Consider the following 20,905-nt stretch of genomic DNA (forward strand, 5'->3'; position numbering starts at 1 on the left):
TCTGCTGTTTGAAGAAACCTATTCCTATTTTAACTTCACCCATTCAACTGTGACATGCTCGGAGAAACATATCTGCAAGTGGAGAAGGCCTCAGAGAGTCACAGTGGAACTGAACCATTGGCACCAGTCCTTGTCTGTAGTTTTTTTTCTTGCCCCCAGGCCTTTATTCTGATTCATGACTATTTGTTATTCCAGGCTCCTTGCCAAGTCATCCCTACCCTGTGTCAGGCTCAGAATTCTGTGCGAGTTTTTTGTTTGTTTGTTTGTGACAGGGTCTCACTTTGTTACCCAGGCTGGGGTGCAGTGGCGCAATTTCTGCTCACTGCGACCTCTGCCCCCACCTTCAAGGGATTCTCCCACCTCAGCCTTCCCAAGTAGCTGGGAATACAGATGCCGTGCCACCTGTAGTCATGTTTCACTTAGATACTGAAATTAACTCAGCTAATGTCAGTTTGAAAATAGTCACATTTTCACAGTGACAACAAGCTTGAGCTGGGGAACTAGGTCTGACCCAAGAATGAGACAAAATATTGAAGAATTTGATAAGACTATTCCCTCAGTTGAGGTGAATTAACTTGTAGCCTCAATTATATATTTTTTCAGAGTTTTTGATACATTGCCAGGAGGATGGCCATTTGAGAAACGAAAATAGAAGAGTTCTTCCTAAACTGCTTGTGTGTACTGATTCAGAGCAGGAGTCTTTCTTGACAAGAATTCCTTATAGTAGGCTTCATTCATTTGTCTTGGAAAAAAGCACCCATCTAGCTTGTGGTGTAAGTAATCCCATGCATACTGCCTTCAGGGAAGATGGAAAATGTACTTACAGGTTCCATATCGTTTATCTAAAATGCTTGGGACCAGAAGTGTTTGGGATTTTGGATTTTTTTCAGGTTTTGTATATTTGCGTTATATACTGGTTGAGCATCCCAAATCTGAAAATCCAAAATGTTCCATTGAGTACTTCCTTTGAGTGTGAAATCTTTGCTCAGAAAGTTTTGGATTTTGTAGCATTTCAGATTTTGGATTTTTAGATTTTTGCTCGAGATGTACCAGTTTTTCTTCTGTGACTGTATACTTCCTTTTTCTTGATCTTTTTACTTTTTAGTATTTATTTGTTTATTTTTGAAATGGAGTCTTGCTCCATTGCCCAGGCTGGAATGCAGTGGTGTGATCTTGGCTCACTGCAACCTCCACTGCCAGGGTTCAAGCAATTCTCCAGCCTCAGCCTCCCGAGTAGCTGGGATTACAGGCATGCAGCACCACCATGCCCAGCTAATTTGTTGTTGTTGTTGTTGCTGTTGTTTTTTGAGACGGAGTCTTGCTCTGTCGCCCAGGCTGGAGTGCAGAGGCACCATCTCGCCTCACTGCAACCTCCGCCTCCCAGGTTCAAGCGATTCTCCTGCCTCAGCCTCCTGAGTTGCTGGGATTACAGGTGCGTACCACCACATTTGGCTAATTTTTGTATTTTTAGTAGAGAGAGGGTTTCACCATGTTGGCCAAGCTGGTCATGAACTCCTGACCTCAAGTGATCTGCCCGCCTCAGCCTCCCAAAGTGCTGGGATTACAGGCATGAGCCACTGCGCCCAGCCTGTATTTTTTTTTCGTAGAGATGGGGTTTCACCATGCTGGCCAGGCTGGTCTTCAACTCCTGTCCTCAAATGATCCACCTGCTTTGGTCTTCCAAAGTGCCGGGATTACAGGCATGAATCATCATGCCTGGCCTCTTTTTAATTTTTAAAAATTACATATTGATTGTTGGCCAGGTGCAGTGGCTCATGCCTGTAATCCCAGCACTTTGGGAGGCCGAAACGAGTGGATCACTCAACCTCAAGAATTTGAGACCAGCTGACCAGCCTGGACAACATGGCAAAACCCTGTGTATGCAAAAAATACAAAATTAGCTGGGCCTAGTGGTACACACCTGTGGTCCTAGCTACTCAGGAGGCTGAGGCGGGAAGATTACTTGAGGTTGCATGGAGATCAAGCCACTGCACTCCAGCCTGGGTGATGGAGTGAGACCCTGTCTCCAAAGAAAAAAAAAATCACATATTGATTGTAAAAACAAACACAGCACTCTATTCAGTTTCTCTCCTGAGAAATAACAATTGGAACTTCAGTATTAACAGATTTTTTTTTCTTACCATATTTGTATGAAATGTTTTTCATCCTTGTAAAATCAAGTTCCTTGATTGTACCTTGGTAGAGAAAGATTCTCTAGCTTAAGATAGGAACTAGATTTGTAAAAGTTAAGCAGTGTTTCATTTAAAAAGTGGTGGAAGTGGCTGGGTGTGGTGGCTCATGCTTGTAATCCCAGCAGATTGGGAGGCCAAGGCAGGCAGGTCACTTGAGGCCAGGAGTTCAAGACCAGCCTGGCCAACATGGTGAAACCCTGTCTCTACTAAAAATACAAAAATTAGCTGAGCGTAGTGGTGCACGCCTGTAATCCCAGCTACTCGGAAGGTTGAGGCAGGAGAATCTCTTGAACCCAGAAGTGGAGTTTGTATTGAACCGAGATTGCACCACTGCACTCCTGCCTGGGTGACAGAGTGAGATTCTGTCTCCAGAACCAAAAAAAGTGATGGAAGTATTGTTAATTTATAGAATTATTATTGGTACTTTTAGGTAAATAGTTCAAATATCAAAAATAAAAGTTAACCTACTGTTAGAATTCAAGTAAGATGTATAATTTTAAATCAAAAGTGGGCAGGATTAACTTGCAGCTTCTACTCGGATGGACAAAACAGTGTGTGGAGACTCACATCATGAACTTTTGCTTCAAGAACTACCGCAGGAACATAACAGTAAAACCGAAATTATTCACAGACCCTTTGAAATAAGCGGCTTGTCGCTGCAAATTCCATGAGACAGCCAAAAGCTGTGAGTGCCCGAAGTGCAAGAGGGGGAAAGTCTGCCTCTGAACACACATCTTCACTGGGGAACCTGAAAATCCAGATCATGGGAGAAGGATTTAACCTTACCTGGAGCTGATACGAATTTAGAGAGCCAAATGAAATATAAAAGTTGATGCAAGGCCAGGCGCGGTGGCTCCCAGCCAAAAAGTGCTGTAATACCAGCACTTTGGGAGGCCAAGGTGGGTGGATCACCTGCAGTCAGGAGTTCGAGACCAGCCTGGCTAACATGGCGAAATCCTATCTCTACTAAAAATACAGAAATTAGCTGGGCATGTGGCACATGCCTGTAATCCCAGCAACTTAGGCAGCTGAGGCAGGAGAATCGCTTTAACCAAGGAGGCGGAGGCTGCAGTGAGCTGAGATGGTGCCGCTGCACTCCAGCCTGGGCCACAGAATGTGACTCTGTCTCAAAAAAAAAAAAAAAAAAAAAAAAAAAAATCGAGGCAGCAGCAAGAAGGAGCCCTGTAGACACTTCTAGTCCCCAGGGAAGCCATTTCTGACTTTTATCTTACCAGGGGTTCTTGGGAAAGGCTGCCATTAGAAATGGGGAAGGACCACAGGGAGAAGAAAACTTACAGCCTAACTTTGTAATAATTTTGACTGAGTGCAAATTTTCCTGGGCAATATTTGGGAGTGGGCAAACCGAAAGTGCAGATACTGGCACAGAAGTTAGGGCAGGCAGGGAGGGGCAAGACCTGAAATCCTTGCCTGCTTTCTCAGCAGGGGCTTTTGTAGCCTGGGGCAAAATCTCAGCCTTGCTCTAAGGCTGCCTGGATATAAGGGTGTTGTCAGGGCATGGTGGGACTGAGACCGGCCTTGCTGGTTGTGCAGGAATTCGGTGAGGCCTGTCACTGCCAGCTTGCCCCCAACTCCCTGGTGATCTGTTTGAAGCAGCAGAGGCAACCATAATCCCCCAGGGAATACAATTTTATTGGCCTGAGAATCACACCCCCATCCCCCATCCTCCCATCTCCCACCCCCTCCCCCTCCCCCCGCCCTGTGGCCACAGCAAGCCCCGCCCAAGGAGAGTCTCAGATATGCCTAACCTGGCCCTTACTTGATGGTCTTTTTCCACCCTGGTAGCGTAAAACAAAAACACATAATATCTTGAGAGCTCTATGGCGCCACCCATCACCTGATAAATCAGAATACTTATCCAAGTGACCTTAGGGCAAACTTGTATCCCCCCCCCCCCCCCCCCCCGTACTACTGCAGTCAATGTTGTATTGAAAGCGCCACCTTCTGACTGGAGGCCAACCAACTGAAGCCATTACAGCAACTCATAAAAGAACAACTCTGCACCAAGAATGGAGAAAATAATAGCAAATTCCACTGCCTGTAACATCCTAGCTAACCAGAGGTTCTGAGTCTGTCCATGTTACAACTTCACTGCCAGCACAACCAGCATTTGAGAAAACCAGTGCACTCAACAAAACTACCAAGGACCCTCACAGGGTCCACTTCATTCCCCTGCTACCTCCATCGGAGCAGATGCCACAGCTGAGAGACCGGGATACTGATCACATTACAGGACTCTTTGCAGACACTCCCCAGTACCAGCCCGGACCCCGGTAGCTCTACTAGGTGGCTAGATGCAGAAGAGCAGCAACAATCACTGTAGTCCAGCTCTCAGGAACCTCATCCCTAGGGGAAGGGGGAGAGCACCATGTCAAGGGATCACCCCATGGGACAAAAGAATCTGAACAACAGCCATTGAGCCCCAGATCTTTCCTCTGACATTTTAAAAAAACAAAACAAAACAAAAAAATACGGACAAAAAAATCTCCAGAGAAATAGAATCAATAAAACAACAATCACAACTTCAGGAAATGAAAGACACACTTAAATACAAAATACACTGGAAAATTTCAATAGAATTGAACAAGAAAGAAGTTGAGGGCTCAAAGATAAGGCTTTTTAATTAACCCAGTGTGACAAAAAAGAAAAAAACGGAATAAAGCCTCCAATAAGTTTGAGATTATGTTAAACGATCAAGCCTAAGAATAATTGGTGTTGTTGAGGAAGAAGGGAAATCTAAAAATTTGGAAAACTTATTTGAGGGAATGATTGAGGAAAACTTCCCTGGCCTTGCTAGAGATCTATACATCCAAATACGAGAAACTCAAATAACTCCTGGGAAATGCATTGCAAAAAGATTATCACCTAGGCACACAGTCATCAGGCTAACTAAAATAAAGATGAAGAAAAGAACCTTAAGAACTGTTAGGGAAAAGCATAAAGGAAAACCTGTCAGATTAACAGCACGTTTTTCAGCAGAAACCCTGCAAGCTAGAAGGGATTGGGGTCCTATGTTTAGCCTCCTTAAACAAAACAATTACCAGCCACGAATTTTGTATCCAGTGTAACTAAGCTTCATAAGTAAAGGAAAGATAAAAGTCTTATTCAGACAAACAAATGCTGAGAGAATTCGACACCACCAAGCCAGCACTACAGGAACTGCTAAAAGGAGTTCTAAATCTTTTTTTTTTTTTTTTTTTTTGGAGACAGAGTTTCGCTCTTGTTGCCCAGGCTGGAGTGCAATGGTGCGATCCCGGCTCACCACAACCTCCACCTCCTGGGTTCTAGTGATTCTCCTGCCTCAGCCTCCCGAGTAGCTGGGATTACAGGCATGTGCCACCACGCCCGGCTAATTTTTTGTATTTTTAGTAGAGACAGGGTTTCTCCATGTAGGTCAGGCTGGTCTCGAACTCCCAACCTCAGGTGATCTGCCCCCCTCAGCCTCCCAAAGTGCTGGGATTACAGGCGTGAGCCCAGTTCTAAATCTTGAAACAAAAATTCAAAGTACACCAAAATAGAACCTCCTTAAAGCATAAATCTCATGGGGCCTATAAAACAATAACACAAGGAAAAAATACCAAGATATTCAGGCAGCAGCGAGAACGATGAATAGAATAGTAGCTAACATCTCAATACCAACGTTGAATGTAAATGGCCTAAATGCTCCACAAAGAATACAGAGTGGCAGAATGGGTAAGAATTCACCAACCAAGTATCTGCTGTCTTCAAGAGACTCACCTAACACATAAGGACTCACATAAACATAAGGTAAAGGAGTGAAAAAAGATATTCCATGCAAATGGACATGAAAAGCAAACAGGAGTCGCTATCCGGAGTCGCTATCCTTATATCAGACAAAACAGACTTTAAAGCAGTAACAGTTAACAAAGACAAGGAGGGACATTATGTAATGATAAAAGGACTGGTCCAACAGGAAAATATCATAATCCTAAATATATTTGCATTTAACACTGGAGCTCCCAAATTTACAAAACAATTGCTACTAGAAAACAGCAGCACAATAATAGTGGGGGACTTCAATACTCCACTGACAGCACTAGACAAGTCATCAAGACGGAAGGTTAACAAAGAAACAACGGACTTGAACTATACAACAAAAGTGACCAAATGAGAATCAAATCAAGAACTCAACTGCTTTTACAATAGCTGCAAAAACAAACAAACAAACAAACAAACAAAACTAGGAATAGACCTAAGAGCTGAAAGACCTCTACAAGGAAAACTACAAAATACTGCTGAAAGAAATCATAGGTGACACAAACAAACAGAAACATATCCCATGCTTCTCATTATTTCTTGCCCCCTGCTCCCAGCAACCACTGATATTTCTGTATATGAATTTGCCTATTCTGTACATTTCATAAAATGGTATCTCAAAATGTAGCCTTTTGTGTCTGGCTTCTCTCATTGAGCATGATTATGTTAGTCTGTTCTTGTGTTGTTATAAAGAAATACCTGAGGCTGGGAAATTTATAAAGAAAAGTTTCATTGGCTTGCAGTTCTGCAGACTTTATACAAAGCATGGTGCCGCATCGGTTTCTGGTGAGGCCTCAGGAATCTTAGGGAAAGGAGGCGATGTCAGATGGTGATAGAGGGAAAGAGAGAGTTGTGGGGAGATGTCATGCTTTTTTTTTTTTTTTTAAATTGAGATGGAGTCTTGCTCTGTTGCCCAGGCTGGAGTGCAATGGCGCGTTCTTGGCTCACTGCAACTTCCGCCCCCCAGGTTCAAATGAGTCTCCTGCCTCTGCCTCCCTAGTAGCTGGGATTACAGACACCTGCCACCACGCCCAGCTTTTTTTTTTTTTTTTTGAGATGGACTCTCGCTCTTGTTGTCCAGGCTAGAGTGCAGTGGCTTGATCTCAGCTCACTGCAACCTCTGCCTCTTGGGTTCAAGCGATTCTCCTGCTTCAGCCTCCTGAGTAGCTGGGACTATAGGCATGTGCCACCACACCCGGCTAATTTTTTATTTTTAGTAGAGATAGGGTTTCACCATGTTGGTCAGGCTGGTCTTGAACTCCCGACCTCAGGTGATCCACCCGCCTTGGCCTCCCAAAGTGCTGAGATTACAGGTGTGAACCACCGTGCCTGACCCTAATTTTTGTATTTTTAGCAGAGATGGGGTTTCACCATGTTGGTCAGGCTGGTCTTGAATTCCTGACCTCAGGTGATCCACCTCGGCATCCCAAAGTGCTGGGATTACAGGCGTGAGCCACTGCACCCAGCCAGTGCCATGCTCTTTTAAACAACCAGATCTTTTGTGGACTACCAAAGCGAGATCTCATCGCGCTCTTCACCAAGTGGATGGCGCTAAGCCATTCATAAGGGATCCACCCGCAAGATCCAGATACCTCCCACGAAGTCCCATCTGCAACACTGGGGATTACAGTACATGAGATTTGTAGGGGACAAATATCCAAACCATATCACATGGTCATTTCAAGATTCATGTTGTGCAAGTAATTGGGTAGTTAGCTGCTGTTAGGTGTTGAAGATGGCCTTCAACCTGACACTTTGGCAAAGATCTGAATAATAAGTAACAATTTAGGTGAAAATCAGGGTCATGGAAAGAACATTTCAGGGAAATAATACAGCTAGTGCAAAATCCCTAAAGCCGGAAAGATGAGGGAAACAAAAGGCTGATATTTGTAAGCACGGTGGATGCGGATTGGGAATGGTATGAGATGAGCTTGGAGAGGTGGGCATGGGCCAGCCCATGTAGTTCTTTGTAAGCCAGGGAAAGTAGTCTAGATTTTATTCTGCTTTTTCGAGAAGCCATTGGAGGGTTTTATGCAAAGGAGTGGCATAATACAACATGTTTATAAAAGACCACCCTTCTACTTTCTGTCTGTCTGAATTTGGCTGCTGTATGTACCTCATACAAGTAGAATCATACACTGTTTTTCTTTTTGTAACTGGCTTATTTCAGTTAGCAGGTCCTCAAGGTTTATCCATGTTGTAGCATATGTCACAATTTCCTTTCTTTATAAGGCTGAATAATACTCTTTTGTAAGGCCGAGCGTGGTGGTTCATGCCTATATTCCCAGCACCTTGGGGGGCTGAGGTGGTGGTTCACTTGAAGTCAGGAGTTTGAAACCAGCCTGGCCAACATGGTGAAACCCTGTCTCTGCTAAAAAAAAAAAAAAAAAAAAATACAAAAGTTAGTCCGGTGTGGTGGCAGGTGCCTGTAGTCCCAGCTACTTAGGAGGCTGAGGCAGGAGGATCACTTGAACCTGGGAGGCAGAGGTTGTAGTGACCCAAGATTGCGCCACTGCACTCCAGCCTGGGTGATTGCGCAAGATTCTGTCTCAAGAAAAAAAAATGTCATTGTAATATACATCACATTTTGTTTATTCATCCATTGATAAATACTTGGGGTTGCTTCCACCTTTTGGCTATTGTGAATAATGTTGCTATGAACATGGGTGGACAAGTATCTCTTCAACCCTGCTTTCAGTTCTTTTTGGTATATACCCAGAAGTGGAATTGCTAGATCATATGGTAATTCAGTTTTTTATTTTGTGAGGAACTGCCATACTGTTTGTCATAGTGGCTGTACCATTTTATATTTCCACCAACAGTGCAGAGAGATTCCAGTTTCTCCAAATCCTTGCCAACACTTGTTATTTTCTTTTTAATTTTTTTATAGTAACTATCCTAATGAGTGTGAGATGGTGGTTTTCATTTACACTTCCTTTTGCCATTTTTTAATCAGGTTTTTTTTTTTTTTTGCTGTTCAGTTTTAGGAGTTATATATTCTGGATATTAACCCCTTATTAGACATGATTTACATGTATTTTCACTTATTACATAAGTTACATTTTTTACTGTAATAAAATACACATAACATAAAATGTACCATCTTAACCATTTAAACGTACAGTTCAGTAGCATTAAGTACATACAGTACATTCACCTTTTTGTGCAGCCACCACCACTCTCCATCTCCAGAACTTTTTCATCTTCCTAAACTGAAATTCTACCCATTAAACAATAACTCCTCATTGCCTCCTCCAGCCCCTGGGAAACAACATTCTACTCCTAGACTACTTTCAGACTCCGTTTCTTCCTTCACTTAATAAAAGAGAGGGTCCACTGCTGACTAATAGGATTGTTTTTATATGTGGAGGCCTTCTTGGAAACGTGATTGATTTATTGTAGAGAATAGTAATAGAAAATAGGGTTGTTGAAAGAAAAGAGACAGACAAAAACTGGTTGGGTGTTTTCATACTGGATGTCTTATCCGCAGGCCTCAGCATCCCTGCCTCGGTTCTGCCTGATTCTTTTACATCAAGAAGTTGATCTTGCCAGCCATTTCCATGTTGTAGATCTGCCAGCAGGTTTCATAGATTTCCCTTTGTTCCTGGTGGCATGGCTTCTCACAGTACAAAAATTAGCCAGGCATGGTGGTGGACGCCTGTAATCCCAGCTGCACGGGAGGCTGAGGCAGGAGAATCGCTTGAACCCAGGAGGCAGAGGTTGCAGTGAGCCGAGATCATGCCATTGCACTCCAGCCTGGGCGACAGAGCAAGACTCCATTTCAAAAATAAAAATAAATAAATAATTTGAGGAACAAATCTATTGTGATATGTTCTTTTGTAGTGTTTCATTGCCTTTAGGTTTAGGAAATCTGTCTCCATTCAGATATTTACCCGTATTTTCTAAAAGTTTTAATAATTTTACATTATCCTTTCTTATCTACCTGGAATTTATTTAGTATATGATTATGTGACCCACCGTGTTTTCAGTAGATTCTCACTTTGCTTTGTTGTGAAATATCTGATTAGAGATTCCATGTAATGATAGGTATTTTGAGATTGTTGTTATTGGAGATTATTTTGTTGGTCTTTAAAATGTCATTATCTCCTAAGTTTATTTTGTTTTATTTACAAGACACTATTGCAACAGGAACAAGCAAGCCAGGGGAAGATAAATAAGCTTCCTATGGAAGTTTAAATTTTATATTTACTCTACAAAGAGTTGTACTGCCTTAAGGGATTTACTTAATATTATGATTTGTTTTGTAGTACAAATTAGAAATCTGCCCACATATTTCCTTCTTTTCCTTAAAGTCTGGAAGGCCTGTAGAATGTGGCACGGGCAGGAGGATACAGGGTTTGTGGAGATGCGCCGTGTATCACATATGTCTGTGCAAAACCATTCGTGTTAGGATCCTAAAACTATCATCAGTGGAAACTGGCAGTTTTAGTGAGCTGGTCACATTTCATGAATGCAAGATGTTAGACTTCTATAGCAGGGTGTGTGTCATCTAGAGCAAGTTATTGACTGTACAGGTATTTGAGCTCCACCAGAATTCCCTAGAGGAAAGAAAATGTGTTCCTCATCGAACATAATGGAAATAGTAAGACGTTCAGGCAGTCTGGTCTGCAGCATTCGAATGTTTCTTGCATCTCAAACTTCTTAAGACTGTGATTCCCATGTCTGTTTTCAGCGACTTCTCTTCGTGGTCTTTCCCAAAAGTAAAGTAGCTAGTTGGCTGTGCTTCTGTTGCCCACCCGCCTGCCTGCCTTCTTTCTTTTTCTTTCTTTCTTTCTTTCTTTCTTTCTTTCTTTCTTTCTTTCTTTCTTTCTTTCTTTCTCTCTCTCTTTTCTTTCTTTCCTTCTTTCCTTCCTTCCTTCCTTCCTTCCTTCTTTCCTTCCATCCTTCCTTCTTTCCTTCCTTCCTTCTTTCCTTCCATCCTTCCTTCCCTCCTTCCCTCCCTCCCTCCCTTTCTCTCTCTCTTTCTTTCTTGGAGACAGTCTCACTCTGTCACCCAGGCTATAGTGCAGTGGTGTGATCTTGGCTCACTACAACCTCTGCTTCTCAGATTCAAGTGATTCCCCTGCTTCAGCCTCCCAAGTAGCTGGGATTACCAGCATTCACCACCACACCTGGCTAATTTTTGTATTTTTAGTAGAGAGAGGGTTTTACCATGTTGGCCAGGCTGGCCTCGAACTCCTGACCTCAAGCGATCCGCTCCCTTCTGCCTCCCAAAGTGCTGGGATTACAGAGGTGAACCACCACACCCGGCCATGTGCATAACATCATTTATTTTCTTGAAGCACTTATGTAAGTATAACCCATTTAAGTCCTTATTTCACTGGCTTTTGGGATCACATTTTCCATTAATGCCCAATTCTTAATGATTTGAGCGCTTGCTTTTCTTAAATTCAGTTGAACAGTTTGTCTGGCTTTCCTCTCCAGGTATTTCTGGGACTTCCTGGGTAAACTGCTTGTCCTTCCAGCCAGTCCTTTGACCCATGGCCCATTGGTCACCAGCTTCCCTAAGGTGTTCTCACTGGTGTCACTTTGGCTCAAGTTTAGGCCCAGCTCCTAGACTATAGTTTGGGCCTAGTTCCTAGGCTATTAATATTTAATAAAGGATTTAACAGAAGGGCATTAGAACAAAGAGAACTTAAAGCTGCATATGAAATATGGCTTCACTCAAAGTATACTGGTCCAAGTTCTGCTCAGGGCTTCTGTCTTCCTGATGTTTGGCGTACTGCTGTCCATAGGGCTAGCCTATCTTTCCTCAGGGAGTACCCTGAAAACTACTGATTCCCCTCCAGGGTCAACTCCAAACTGTGATCAGTTAGCTTTGCTTTGAATAAAAATTGCCAGCCTTGGCAACATGGTGAAACCCAGTCTCTACAAAAAAAAATTAAGTCTGTTGTGGTGGTGTATGCCTGTCGTCCCAGCTACTCGGCACTGAGGCGGGAGGATCACTTGAGCCCCCAGGAATTCAAGGGGGCAGTGAGCTGTGATCATGACACTGCACCTCAACCTGGGTGACAGGTTTCAAAAAATTAAAAAAATTGATGCTGCCTTTTAGGAGGCAGTGTAGCAATATATCTTGAAATTTTAAGAAAATTCACATACTGTTTGAACCAGCAATTCTACTTCTAGAAATGTACTTTTATGGATATATTTTCAAATGCTTGCCAAACTATATGTATGTACAAGGATATTAATAGCTTTGTAATAGCAAAACACTGAGAACAACCTAAATGTGATACAGGATTTAAAAAAAATACAGAGATGGTTCCTCCCTAACAAAGAAAGAATTGGCTTTGTTGAAAAGAATAACCTAGATCTGTATGTGGCTAACTTTTTTTTGTGCTCTGGGTCTCCACTGGATTTGGTAAAAACTGTAGTACCAGAATATGATTGCCCCTGAGATGAAGCTGCTGGAGCATACAGTTGAGCTCAAGGTGCTGTCTGTTCTCCGGAACAGAACAAGCAAGAGTGTGGCTTCAAAGAGTATAGGTTACAGCAGGCCATCTAGTGGAGGCCTCTTGCCTCAGGGTCAGCTCCTGCCTGGTTACCCTGTTCTAGAGGTTGAATGTGCTGTGATGTGCAGTGCATGCTTTATTTGTGCCCTTGGGTCTCCACTTCTGATTGGTATAGGTCTCTGTTTTTCTGCTTCTGACTTGGCTGTCCTAGGCACTTAGGTTTCTTCATTTGAACTCCTTCCTGGCCAATGCCTTTTCACTGTCCACCTGCTTTAGCCCCTTCACACCTTCACTACCATGAGCTTTCCCTCTGTCATTCCAGCTACCATGGTTCAGTCCAAGTCATCTCTCACCTGCACTGTGGGAACAGCCATCTGACTAACTCTTCACCCCAAAGCTGGATAAGTGGCTATATAATATGGGAGGCTTTCAGTGGACTTCGGTTTGGGTGAGCCTTTGCTGCCCTCTTCTGGTCTCTAGCTGCTATAGCCAGCAGCTGCTACTAATTAACTTTTTCTACTTTGATTTGTGTTAACATTTCTGGGTGAAACTGCTTATGCTGATTGTTTTGCAGTAGTAGATCAAGTTGTAGCATGCTTGTAGATACTGCGTAGCCTAAATGCTGTTCAGCCAATATGCCTTTTCCCTCAGTGCAGCTTTATCTTTTGTTTTTTGGGGTTTTTTTTGTATTTTTGGTGGAGATGGGGTTTCATCATGCTGTCCAGGCTAATCTCAAACTCCTGAGCTCAAATGATCTGCCCGCCTCGGCCTCTCAAAGTGCTGGGATTACAGGCGTGAGCCACCGCGCCCGGCCCGGTGCAGCTTTGTTATTCAGTCCTTTTAGCTGGTTTTGGAGGAAGAAAGGAAACTTAGGGATGACAGCAAAGCTAGCTTCAGGGAAGATTTTGAAATTTATTTTTTTTGCATCCCTTTTCACTGCCCGCTTTCCGTTGTTCCTGTGCTTCATTTCTCCTTGGGAATTTACCAAGAGAGAAACGTAGAATCAGCCACTGCTGTGAAATATTTACATATCATTAACTGAACTATTTATTAAGCACATGGTATGTGCTAACCCCTTGCCAGATTTGGTAAGACTTAGTCCTTGGCTTCAAGAAGTTTACTATTTATTGGGCAGAAGTGTCAAGTAAATACAAAGTTGGAGGCAGAATGATTAATGCTATTTTAGAACACACAGGAGAGGCCACTAACTCGGCAATAGAGATTGAGGTTGTTGGAGTGAGATTATAGTAGGGATACTTGGATGTGGATGTGATGGCAGAACAGTACTGTCAGTGTTAACCAATGAGGAACTGCCTTCTCATTAGTAGAGGTCCAGAACTTCAGCAGGTAAGCCATTCTTTACCCCAGCACCTCCTTTGACATTTCCTTCCATGTGAATGGTTCTTCAGCATTTGGACAAGTGGTTCTTTACCTGTAGCTGTTGAATCATGCCTTTCAATGCCTTAAAATAGGAGATGGTCCTCTTTCCATTTTTGTGCATTTTCCATCATCCATTCTTCCCCCCAACATCGGTGTCAGTGATATACAAACAAAGCAGAACTGAGACTTGAGGAGCTTACAGTTTAACAGGAGGAAACAGATATTTGATAAATGCTGTAAGGTGTTATGATACAAGTGTGTAGAGGGATAAGGAGGACAGCCTGTAACCTCATAGTCAACTTTTTAAAAAGATCCTCCAGATTACCATTATTTTAGATATTCCTTGATGTCTAGAAATGCAAAACTGGTCACAAAAATAAACTGTATATTTACCATTTGACAGACTATTAACTAGCACTTATTTAAATTTGTTTATGATTATTGTTTAGTGTGTTTTAAAATGTATTTGTAGCAACGGTACCCTTCAAATTCACAAGATTGGGAAATGGTTTTCTAGAAGCAGATAGTGAATTTCAGAATGAGATCTTTCTTATATATATACCCTAAGATTACAGTTGTTTTGCCTTAGTTAGAAATAAAGAAAAAACAGGACATCTAAGGAAATTTAACTCCAAGTCCAGTTAGCCAACCAGCAAATTTTCCCAAACATTTAAAGAAGGCGTTAACACGAGTCTTAAAGAAACACTTCTAGAGAATAGAAAGCAAGCCAGTACTCCCTGATTCATTTTCTGAAGCTAGCATAAGTCTTTGTAACAAAACTTGATAGGGACATTATAAACATGGAAAATTACAGGTAAACTCACTCAACACAGAAGCAAAAATTCTAAACAAACCAAATCAACCATTTAGAGCAATACAGTAAGCCTAAAATGGGCTGATTAGAAATGTGAATTCCTAACACCCCCAAACCAATCAAATTCACATATTAACAGAAAAGTCATATGATTAACTTGTAGATACAGAAGTTTTTCATAAAATCAAACATCCATTTATGAATTTTTTTTTTTTAAGAGACAGAGTCTCTCTCTGTTGCCCAGGCTGCAGTGCAAAGGCACGATTTCAGCTCACTGCAACCTCCGCCTCCTGGGTTCAAGTGATTCTCCTGCCTCAGCATCCCAAGTAGCTAGGAGTACAGCCACGTGCCACCATGCCTGGCTAATTTTTTGTAGTTTTTAGTAGAGATGGCGTTTCACCATGTTGGCCAGGCTGGTCTCCTGACCTCAGGTGATCTGCCTACCTCGACCTCCTAAAGTGCTGGGATTGCAGGTGTGAGCCACTGTGCCTGGCCCATGTATAAATTTTTAATATATTAGAAATGGCAGAGAACTCCTTTAATTTTCTAAAGGGGTCTTAAAAAAAAAAACAAAACTACAAACACCGTACTTAAATGTCGACAGTTTTTCAGTTGAGGTTTGGAATAAAACAAAGCTGTCTGGTTAGCACTGTACTAGAGGTCGTTGCCAGTGCACTAAGACAAGAAAATGAGTATATGTTGGAAAGAAAGAAATGGAACAGCCAGTATTTTCTGCCAAGTAGACAAGGATATAAACAGAATTGTGTGTATAGAAAACTCAAGAACTGAGATAAACTATTAGAATTAATAATTGAATTATATTAACAAACCTAGAATAAACCTAAGAACTAAAATATGCAAGACCTTGATAGAAAACTATAAAGCATTATTGAAAGAATTAAAGACTCAAGTAAATAGCTTATAGATTGCTATCTTTACAATATTTAATCTTCCTATATTCCTTAACTCATTTCTAGATCTAATGCAGCCCAAGAAAATCCCAGCAATTTCACCTTTTTCCTTGTCTTTTTTTCTTTCCTTCTTTTGAAATAATTTGATTCTAAAATTCTTATGGAAATTTAAAAGGCCAGAGATAATGTAGACACTCTGAAGGATAACCTGCTGTAACAGATGAAAGGAAGTCTTATAAAGCTGCAGTAATGACAATGGTGTGGATCAGCACAGGGATAAAGAGAACAGTGCAACAGACTACTGAACCCAGAAACAAACTCATGCATATGTGGCCACAGTTTTTTAAACAAAGGAGCAGTTGGCAAGTCTTTTTCAGTATATGATGCTGTGTCAAGTAGATGTCCGTATGGGGAAGAGGGCACTTGATTCCCTCCTCACCAACACCAAAAATCAATTGCAGGTGATGTGTAGATCCAAATGGAAAAGAGAAAATAATAAAGGAAATAATATAGGTAAATGTCTTTATGACCCATGTGAAGGGAAATATTTCTTAAACAGGATAATAACAGCAACTAGAAACACAAACCTGAAACCATTAACTATAAAGATTTAAAGATGGGAGAAATTAATGGTGTGTTTTTGTGTTCTGTTAGGAATAATCCAATAAAGAGAAAAACATGATGGTATAAAAGAGAATTTGTAGAGTCACATTCTTTAAAAGGTGAAAAGTGGGTGAGATTTAGCATTGAAGAATAGGCTGAATTTGTTCACTAGGTGATCAGTTCTAAAATCCTATGCAGTTTTTGTATAGTGGCTGCTGTTATTCCCATGTATTAGAATGGCAGAACACCAGAGTAAACAATCTCATTGAATAACTACCAGAACCATCTGAAGGAACTTCAGCATTTTCCTGTTCAGTAAGCAATGTTTTGATATATTTTTATTTTAAAATTGAAGGGACTCAAATGACTTGGGTAGCTGTGGAATAACAGTAGTCATTCACAATTTTCACTTTTGTCAAGAAAACCAGTTTTTTAAAGGGCAGCCTCAGAGTCAGAATTCTCAAAAAGCTCTTGCCAAAAGCACCTTTTCTTACAAATGCTGTACTGTCCCGTAGCCCTGTGTGGCTTTAAAAACTGATCCTGGACAATTCATTAATTGGACTAGCCACATTTCAAGTGCTCAGTAGCTACATGTCGCTAGCTAGTGGCAGCCTTTTCGATGGGGCAGATGCAGAATATTTTTGTCATTGCAGAAAGTTCTATTAGTTCTGCAGTGGGACTTTCCACCTTTGCGGACAGACACCAAATAAAATTTTAGCTTGACTGTAGTTAAGTGACTGCTCTGGTATAACTTTAGCCCCTGCCACATTAGGTGTCAAAGGTGGCCCACCACTTTAAAAGCCTGCCTGCTCTTTGGGTGTTTACTTGCATGGCTTAAGATTTTCTGGTTAAGAAATAAATTAGAGGCTGTGCATGGTAGTTCACACCTGTAATCCCAGCATTCTGGGAGGCCAATATGGGAGGACTGCTTGAGCCCAGGAGTTAGAGACCAGCCTGGGCAACATAGTGAGACCTGTCTCTACAGAAAATTAAAAATTTAGCCTGGATTGCCTGAGCCCAGGAGTTTGAGACTGCAGTGAGATGTGATCCAGCCATTGCACTCCAGCCTGGGCGACAGAGCACCGTGTCTCAAAATACAAAAAAAATAAAAAAAGAAGAAGAAATTTAAAACTATCCAACCTGGGGTTGTGACAGCATTGTTGAAGATCGTAACCATTTGAGAGGTTTCAGGAAGCTTGCCTCACAAAAGGTTGGCTGAAGCTCAGGGGGATTCGCTGAAGCTTAGAGGTGAGGAATGCTGGAGGACTGTAATGGATTTTTGCTGCTGAGTTCAGCACTTGAGGAATCTGCCTCTCTTACAGTTAGATAGCTCCCAAATGTAACTTCCCTTTCCTTTCCTGATGTTCTTCTCCCCTTTGCCCTCTCTTCACATAGTCCTATCCAAGCTTGGAGGAAAAGCTACTTCAGGGTGGTCTGCGTTCTGTAGGGAGGATTTTTTTTTTTTTTTTTTTTTAGCTTAGATTCTGGTGGAAGATCTGTAATTGGAAGGCGAATCCACAGTAGATTGCGATTTGTGAGGGATACAGAGGATAGAAAATAGGATACATTGGATAAACTTAAAGGTTTATCCAAGGTAAAGTTGGCACTTTACCTTGAAGTGAAAAAAAAAAAAAAAAAAGTTTAGATGTGATCATCTCCAAACTGGCTGCTTTGGGAGAGAGCCAGCCAGCTGGTTAACTGGGTTACATAATTCGAGTATGGGTTTGGGGTGGATATGTTCATAGGGACCTAATACCTCTTTCCAGCTTCTCTTTGTTTGTCCTGGAATTCCAAAACCTATGATGTTATTGCTGGAACTTTGATTCAGCAGTTGCTAAACACCTTCTCTTGTGTTTCTGGCACTAGGCTTGGGCCTTGGGTTTAGTTTACACAGTCCCAACAGAGTCTGGGTGCTCAGTCTGATATGGGAGACAAGTGTACATAAATAATTACCATATAGTGTTGTTCATAAAGAGAATGTCCAAGGTCCAGAAGGTCCTGAAACAACATTTAGTCTGATTTCCCCCATTTTCTACTGGTTGCAGCTGAGGCCCAGAGAGGGAAAGAGAGACTGGTTTAAGTAATGCCAAAAGAACTAGAACCTGAGAACCCGAGTTTTCTGTTGACTGGTCCTTAATAATTTTACTCTAGCACCCTAAAATATGATCACCATCCTTGCGGGAAACATCCAATATCTGCTTTAAAAAGTCCACCCCTTCCATGATGTCCTCTTGACTGCCCTCTCTCCTTAACTCTGATACCACTTTACTATTTTTTCCTTGTATGGATTGTGCTTTTGTGGAAATTTTTATTTCCTCTCTTGTATCGTGATTATCAGGACAGGAGCCAAGCCGGCTTCAATCTTTGTTCTTATTTCCCCTCCCCAAGCGACATCTGAACAACTGTCACACTTAAGGAAGCCTCGGACAAGTTGGGTTCGAACCTGTTTGCTTGCTGCATTGAGAGACACCTTTGTGTACTGCAATAAAAATTCTTACTTTTCGGGCCACGTGAATGCATTTATGCTGTAAGAACTACGTGAGGTTAGTTACTGTTTGATTGCGGAGTTTTGTAGGTAGGAGGCACGGAACAGTAGCAACAATTTACTAAGAGAAAATTTGTAGGAATTGTAACAGGGCCCTGCGGTCCGCAGGGCAGCGGGGGGCGGGCTGGGGCGGGGCTGCGCAGTGGTGCTGCGCGCGGAGCTCTGTTGCCGGAACTAGTCCGAGTCGTGCGCCGGGCCGCGCGCAGCCCAGCCCCGCCCCGCCCCGCCCCCTTCCCCCTTCCCCCTCGGGGTGGAAACAAAGGGGGTTCGGCGCGCGGTGCGGAGCCTAGGGGAAAAGGGAGGAGCGCTCCGGTGGTCTGGCGCGCTGGGCTCGCTAGGTTTGTGCTGGCGAGGGGACGGGGTGGGACGGGCGACCCGGACCCAAGAAGTGGGAGGGCCGCGCGTGTCGCGGCCTAGCGGCGAGGGGAGTTGCCTGCGCGCGCAGCGGAGGCCAGTGCGCCGGCGCACAGCGAGCCCGGGTCTGTGATCGCCGAGGCGGGGTGAGGCGGGGTGCGGCGGGGCGGGGAGGGGCGGGGCCGGGCCGGGCCGGGCCCCTGGTGCGGTGTTGCGGGACGGGGCCGAGGCCCGGTCGGTTGGGGCGTGGGGGCGGAGAGGATGGAGCCTCCGAGGTGTTAGGCGACTCTGTCATCTCTGGGCGTGTAGCCGTCGTTTCCTGGCGCGGCCCGTGTGATGGTGCCGGGAGGAAGGAAGCGCAGTGACAGTGCCTCAGTTGGAGCCGGGGTTCCGGGGGTGAGGAGGCCCGCGGACGGCGTATCTGGCGAGCTGGCCGCGGGCTGGGCGAGCAGTCACAATAGGAGGCGGCGGCCCAGCGAGGATCCGCGGGAGCTGCCCGGCAGGGCGGAGCCTCCCCTCGCAGGTACTGGCTGCCGCGGCCGTTGGCTGCAGCGCGAGGGCGGGACGGGCTGCGGGCCGTTGAGAGCCTGCGGGGCCGCGCCCGAGTCTTGGGCTAAGGTTTGCCTCGGCCGCCCGGCGCTCTTTGTTCCCGCGGTGGCGAGGAGGCGCGGTCTCAGCTCGCGGAGCCGCCGGCCCGCTGCCCGGCAGATGGCCTCGCTCTCTCGCTCCCTCCCTTTTTGCCGAGACGCAGGTGAAATGATGTCACCCAGGAGAACGCGGAACCCGGTCGAAAGGGTCCTCTCTGGCGTCCTTCTGCTTCCGTGGGTTTCTGGACAGGCTGCGTTTTGTTCTCAGGGGATGCAAGTTCTTCCTTTCAGGGTTGAAGCGTGAGAGAGGTTGGTTTTTGAAACGGGAGTATTTCAGGGTATTGAGGTCCAAAAAGAAATAAAGTTTTTGTTTACGTCTGTATGGCTTGTAAGGTAAAGTATTTTTCTTTGTGTTGCAAAAATGATGTATGCTATTATTATTCAGTAAAAGTTGGGTATGCTAATTCTACCGTAAGTAGAAACACACAGGTAATTATCGCCACCATTATATGAATTGCCATTTCTTTTTTCTTAAGCGGTGGACTTAACGTATGAAAACTTAAATGTATACAAAGCTCATAATACAATTGTTACCTTAGAGTTGCAAGTCTGCTGTATTCTGTTTGGCCTTGATTGCGAGTGCTGTTATACTTGAACATTTACCATAAATTTTTTTCAATAGCAAACAAACCTTGTATGTAGGCTTTAAAAAAAATTCCCTTTTATAGGGACAGTTGGAATCGAAGTAAAATTGTTCCTATCTTCAGGGAACACCGTCTAATGGAAGAAATAGAACTTTTGTGGAGATAATACGAAACCACATACATATAGATGTCAGATCAGGTGTGGGAAGCTGGGACACACTTGGAATAAAAAGATGAAATCTGACTGGAAGTTTACCTGGGAATTGTGTCACTTCAGATACCCCTTTCTCTGGGGTTTATAAATATATACTTATAATATATTTATTTATAATATGGTATTATATAATATATATTATAATTATTTATAATATGGTATATTTCACCTTTTGCAAACCTGCTAATCATTCATTGTTCATTCAATTTTAAGTTGATTTTTATGATATTTCTGTAAGACTTATTTGTAAGAGATTTGAAGGCCTTAGCGCCTATAGTTGAATAAGTTCTGCCACAGACTCGTCATGTGGGCCTCAGGCTCTCATCTGTAAAATATAAAAAAAGTTGGACTTAAATAATCTGTGGGTTTTCCACCTCTGACTTCGTCTGTGAT

At 43.2% G+C, this 20,905-nt stretch overlaps 1 protein-coding gene across 28 annotated transcripts in view; it reads left to right on the forward strand.

The window, feature by feature from the left end:
- Positions 1-20,905, forward strand: part of RNF38 (ring finger protein 38) — a 153,325-nt gene that overhangs the window by 70,749 nt on the left and 61,671 nt on the right. Inside the window, exon 1 of one of the 28 annotated variants that reach the window (XM_003951424.6) lies at positions 18,866-19,213. The exons of 10 other annotated variants lie outside the window; for them this stretch is intronic. Coding sequence is in view for 3 of the 18 variants with exons in the window: in XM_054658038.2 (XP_054514013.1) it covers positions 20,036-20,047 (12 nt within the window). In the remaining 15 variants the exon portion in view is untranslated. Of the gene's footprint in view, positions 1-18,865; positions 19,214-19,235; positions 20,048-20,905 lie in introns of those variants that run through there. 17 more of the 28 variants (XM_003951425.6, XM_063788584.1, XM_009456621.5 and 14 more) reach the window with 17 other exon arrangements.

The sequence above is a fragment of the Pan troglodytes genome, chromosome 11, assembly GCF_028858775.2.
Source record: "Pan troglodytes isolate AG18354 chromosome 11, NHGRI_mPanTro3-v2.0_pri, whole genome shotgun sequence".
NCBI lineage: Eukaryota > Metazoa > Chordata > Mammalia > Primates > Hominidae > Pan > Pan troglodytes.